The 5,520-nt window shown below is 45.0% G+C and overlaps 1 protein-coding gene across 2 annotated transcripts; it reads left to right on the top strand.

The window, feature by feature from the left end:
* The first annotated feature begins 311 nt into the window (after positions 1-311).
* LOC124009944 (ciliogenesis associated TTC17 interacting protein) lies at positions 312-4,856 on the top strand. 2 transcript variants are annotated; one of them, XM_046322199.1, is made up of 10 exons: positions 312-431; positions 621-719; positions 839-1,024; positions 1,163-1,218; positions 1,473-1,559; positions 1,700-1,867; positions 2,050-2,174; positions 2,481-2,557; positions 3,916-4,004; positions 4,325-4,856. In XM_046322199.1, the coding sequence occupies exons 2-10, from the start codon at positions 641-643 to the stop codon at positions 4,511-4,513; spliced, it is 1,056 nt and encodes a 351-aa protein (XP_046178155.1). In that variant the 5' UTR covers positions 312-431; positions 621-640; the 3' UTR covers positions 4,514-4,856. The 2 variants fall into 2 exon arrangements, with proteins under 2 accessions (XP_046178155.1, XP_046178156.1); XM_046322200.1 differs by having other exon boundaries at positions 2,053-2,174.
* Positions 4,857-5,520: the final 664 nt, after the last annotated feature.

The raw sequence follows: 5,520 nt of genomic DNA on the forward strand, positions 1-5,520 counted from the left end.
TCATCAAAACCACTATTGTGAAGTCATTAAAAATACTTTAAAGTCCAATTTTAGTTGTTTTTTGGGGTAGCTGTACTTAACTTTAATATTAATATTTTTGACAAATTTTACTCTACTAGACTCGTAAAGAAAATAATGAATTTTTTACTTCATACATTTTCCCTGACACCAACAATTACTTTTGGTTGAATGCTTAACAGGACAGGAACATTTTCCAATTCACGCACTTGTCAAGAGAACATCCCTGGTCATCCCTACGCAAGAACCATTTTTCTGCGCGTTTACAAGATCTTTATGGTTCTTCGACTGTCAGGTGTTGTTGCCATGACAACCCATATTGTGAATTTTTTTAATGCTCTTGAGACAGACAGACGGCAACAGCGGAAAAAAAAGATTGGTTTAACCTTCTGCCAGACTTCTAGCTAAATAAGGTAACAACATGCGAGCTCTCTGAATGATTCTATCAACATTTTCTTTATAGAATGATTTGCAATCACATGAACTTCAGCCAGCAAGCTCAGTATTAGTTTGCCAACTCTAGTCTGTGGTGTTGTTGTTATTGCTGTTGTAGTAAGCTGCTTTTGCAAACTGCCCATATGAATGATTTCGTGTATCTGAAGCTCCAAACTGAAAGTCTGATATGGAGGAGACTGCTACGACGGAGGAAGCCGTGGAGTTAAAAGCATCGAGCGAGGCCATCGCCTTTCTGTCCAGCATACGTGAGTTAAGTAGAGCTAGCTGAGTGTTGGCACCTGCACTCTCAAGTTCCTCTTTCATCGTAGCCCTGCTCCTAGCTGTAGCTTGTTTTCATTGTGTGTGTGTGAATGTGTGTGTTTAGAGGCTGCGGAGATGCAGCGGTGTCTGTTTGAAGACTCTCTGGTGACAGTGTCCGAGGGGGGCAGAGAGCTGGGAGAGTTTAAGGTGACTGTGGAGAGGACCATTTGCAGGGAGCAGCCTTGCCTGCTGCTGCATGCACACAGCCATGGAGCTATTGACAACACTCCCTGTGGTACAGCCATCACTGGTAAGACAGGGGGGAGGAGGGAGGAGATAGGGAAAGGGAGGCAGGACACAGAGGGGAGGGAAAGTGTGAGATGGGGATAGTGTGAGTGTTGGTCTTTCTCAGTCTGTGATTACTATCTCTGTCTCTATTTCCAATCAGCCTACGTTTCTTTGAACCTGGAGACCCTGGAGCAAAACCACCACGAGTACATCAAGGTAAAACTGCCTGAAACCGGTCTACACAGGCTAGACCCATCTAGACCATTTTACAAAACCTTATGAGACTAAAATATAAAACGCTACAATATAACATTCCCACCAATTCTCAGCTAACCTAACGTGGCAGGCGTAGTAATCAGCCTGAGCAGAGTTCACACTTCAGTTTTTCATGGAAAGCAATACAGTATCCCTGAAAACCAATACGTGAGCATTTTCTGGCGACTCCACATAGGCTAATTCTCTGCTCTCAGCTTCAGGACCACCGATTGGACAGGAAGTGTCACATGGTCCAGCATGATGGACAGCTGGTGGTGAACAAAATCACCACTGTGGGAGAGGTGAGAGAGAAAAGGGGGAGGAGGTGAATGTATGTGTGAGGTAGGAGAGCAGAGAGTGTGTTTTCCATTGTGCTCTTTGAGAAGGATTTCTATCTGATATGTCTAACCTGTTGTGTGTGTGTGTGGGTGGGTGTGTGTAGGAGATTAGGAGGCAGACCTTGTCGTACCCTCTGTCCTCTGTGAAGGGGTTCGTGTCCGAGGGCTCTAACCTGCTGCTGCTGAGGGTATTCGCTCTGAGGAAGAATGTCCCGGAAAACATGACCTTCCTCTCCTTCGACCAGGACACACACATATCCACCTCCACATATGTGAGTGTGTCCGTGAATGTGTGTGTGAGCCTACTTATACAGTAGAATTTAGTTTCTTCTTTTTGGAAAGTGTGCATGAGTTTGTTTACAGTACTATAACTTTTTTTGTGTTCTCATTTTTGTTTGATTCGACCTCGTAATGTCCACAGTTTTTGGTTAATGAGTGGTCTATTTGTGGTCAGAAGGAGCTGGGGTGCAGGCAGCAGACGGCGGGAGAGGAGGTGGTGGAGGTGTTTGGGGTGGAGAGGGCGGTCGACTCGGTGGAGGACATCCCAGCCATGTGGCACTGCTACTTCCTGCCTGACGGGTAAGATGACATCACTTCCACCAGACCAACGAGATACAGGGCACCACCCCAAAGATGGTGGATAAATAAAAAATAGTTCACTCAGGCCATTTACTATTGAAAATAATTGTCAGTTCCTGTCTACTTAGGGGAGTGACTCTCCCATAGACTCCAATGTGATAGCAGCTGGGTCTGGTCTACTTAGTTCATTGACTTCCATTGAAACACAAAAAAAGAGGGAGTGGGTTGTGTCGCTTCCTCTTCCGTCTCTGACCGCCTCTCTCATCACTTTCTACTTGTGTGATGTCATATCCTGCACCTGTTTAGGCATCTGGCTAGCCGAGTGCAGGTGGGCTCTCCTGTGACCATGAGGCTCTTGCTACTCCCGCTCCAAACACACACAGGTACATAAACACCAAAACACACATATGCACACATTTTTTCTTTTTTTTCTTTTTAAATAATGGGGTGGAAAAGAGCTAAATTAATACATAAATTAAATACAGTTGGGAAAGAGGTAGTTGTTTGGTCTAAAGTATAGATGGGCTATGTACAGGTGCAGTAATCTGTGAGCTGCTCTGACAGTTGGTGCTTAAAGCTAGTGAGGGAGTTAAGTGTTTCCAGTTTCAGAGATTTTTGTAGTTCGTTCCAGTCATTGGCAGCAGAGAACTGGAAGGAGAGGCGGCCAAAGAAAGAATTGGTTTTGGGGGTGACTAGAGATATATACCTGCTGGAGCGTGTGCTACAGGTGGGAGATGCTATGGTGACCAGCGAGCTGAGATAAGGGGGGACTTTACCTAGCAGGGTCTTGTAGATGACATGGAGCCAGTGGGTTTGGCGACGAGTATGAAGCGAGGGCCAGCCAACGAGAGCGTACAGGTCGCAATGGTGGGTAGTTTATGGGGCTTTGGTGACAAAACGGATTGCACTGTGATAGACTGCATCCAATTTGTTGAGTAGGGTATTGGAGGCTATTTTGTAAATGACATCGCCAAAGTAGAGGATTGGTAGGATGGTCAGTTTTACAAGGGTATGTTTGGCAGCATGAGTGAAGGATGCTTTGTTGCGAAATAGGAAGCCAATTCTAGATTTAACTTTGGATTGAAGATGTTTGATATGGGTCTGGAAGGAGAGTTTACAGTCTAACCAGACACCTAAGTATTTGTAGTTGTCCACGTATTCTAAGTCAGAGCCGTCCAGAGTAGTGATGTTGGACAGGCGGGTAGGTGCAGGTAGCGATCGGTTGAAGAGCATGCATTTAGTTTTACTTGTATTTTAGAGCAATTGGAGGCCACGGAAGGAGAGTTGTATGGCATTAAAGCTTGCCTGGAGGGTTGTTAACACAGTGTCCAAAGAAGGGCCAGAAGTATACAGAATGGTGTCGTCTGTGTAGAGGTGGATCAGAGACTCACCAGCAGCAAGAGCGACCTCATTGATGTATACAGAGAAGAGAGTCGTCCAAGATACAACATACCAACACAGTATTAGGAGTGTTCCCCTATTTAAATAGAATTATTTTTACATTTAAATTGCAACTTTTTAAAATTTATTTCAACAATAATAACAACAGTACACATCAATACAGGGACAATATAGGGACATTCCTGTGAATACAATGAAAAAAATAAATAATATAAAACCAAGGCGATTACATTCAAATACATGACTTTTAATAATTGCATTTTGTCAAAATTGAATCTTTTGTGCAAGAAATCATTGTTCCCCTATTTACATGTGTTTGTATATCTGTGTTGTGTCTCAGAGGTGAGGGATGATAAGCCTGTGTTTGAGAAGAGGTCTCTGGTCTGGGAGGAGGACATGCAGATGCACTCCATGTTCCTGGACAGAAAGGTGACATATTAGTATTTTCCTACCCCCCTATCCCTCACCCCTACTCTCACCCTAGCCCAGCGTTTCCCAGACTCGGTCCTGGGGACCCCAAGGGGTGCACATTTAGTTTTTTCCCGTAACACTACACATCTGATTTAAATAATTAACTCAGCACCAGGCTTTGATTATTTGAATCAGCTGTGTAGTGCTAGGGCAAAACAAAATATGCACCCTTTGGGGTCACCAGGACTGAGCTAGGGAAACACTGCCCAAGCCCCTTATTCTTAAACCACTGACCCCTAAGTTTCCAACATGACCTGACGTGTGTGTGTGTGTTACAGGAGGAGTTGAAGGCGGAGCATGCCTCGTACCTGCGGCAGCACCCGGAGCTCCGCACTATGATGGCTGACTTCCTGCAGTTTTTGTTACTACGGAAACCGAGCGACGTATTTGTGTTTGCCCGCGAATACTTCTCCCCATTCGCCTCCCTCCAACCCCCGGGGAGCACCTTCAACACCTCCTCACCCTGAGGATGCGTCTCAACAGTATAAATAGCTTCCTCTCCACTGATCTGAGACACGTATGGGATAGGTGAAAGCACTGTGATGTAGGCTTGCCGTGCCTACTAGAGATTTGAATTCACTTGTCCAATTATTTTATGTCAGTTCAGATGGAGGAAAGGGAATGAAGAGAAGAAGCCTCTTTTAAGATTCAGCCCAGTTCTCTTTAATAGGTTCTGTCTTTCATCTTTTTTTCTTTTTTTTTGCCCCTTTTTCCCCCCAATTGGTAGTTACAGTCTTGTCCCATCACTGCAACACCTGTACAGACTCGGGAGAGGCGAATGTCGAGAGCCATGTGTCCTCCGAAACACAACCCCGCAAAGCCGTACTGCTTCTTGACACAATGCCCGCTTAACCTGGAAGCCAGCCGCACCAATGTGTCGGAGGAAACCACGTACACCTGGCGACCGTGTCAACATACATGCGCCCGACCCGCCACAGGAGTCAATAAAGCGTGATGGTGACGCGATTGTGCACAGCTTCACGGGTCTCCCGGTCGCAGCCAGGAATCGAACCAGGATCTGTAGTGACACAGCTAGCACTGCAATGCAAAGCCTTAGACTGCTGGGAGGCCCTCCGTCTTTGATTTTTGCAATAAGGCAGAGCAGTGGTTATGAAGGAAATAATATGAGGAAAGGGAGCACTTGTAAATTATTGGGACATAGATAAGGAATTCCAGGAGCTAATTTTCAGCTGTGTGTGTGTATTGTCATTGTAAATTTCAATAAAGCTTAATGTTTTATTTAAGCAAAATGTGCGTTGGGTTAATTACATTTAATATAAAAAGGCCCTATATTCTCTGTACCCGGAAGAGAGATGACAATTTGAGAGTACGGTTTATTCAATGGGTCATGTTACTGTAGAACTAATGAGTGTGCATTATAATGACATACTGATACTCCAATCTTCAAACCGAAAGAAAACAGGACAGCCCGTCCAAGGAGGGCGTGGCAGCGATATTTCGCCCCCCAAAATAT

Source organism: Oncorhynchus gorbuscha, linkage group LG22 (genome assembly GCF_021184085.1).
Source record: "Oncorhynchus gorbuscha isolate QuinsamMale2020 ecotype Even-year linkage group LG22, OgorEven_v1.0, whole genome shotgun sequence".
Classification (NCBI taxonomy): Eukaryota; Metazoa; Chordata; class Actinopteri; order Salmoniformes; family Salmonidae; genus Oncorhynchus; species Oncorhynchus gorbuscha.

Coding starts and splice junctions, on each gene's coding strand:
- LOC124009944 (XM_046322199.1), top strand. CDS start 641: ATGGAGGAGACTGCTACGACGGAGGAAGCCGTGGAGTTAAAAGCATCG. Junction 720..838: donor CGCCTTTCTGTCCAGCATAC/GTGAGTTAAGTA, acceptor GTGTGTGTTTAG/AGGCTGCGGAGATGCAGCGG. Junction 1,025..1,162: donor CTGTGGTACAGCCATCACTG/GTAAGACAGGGG, acceptor ATTTCCAATCAG/CCTACGTTTCTTTGAACCTG.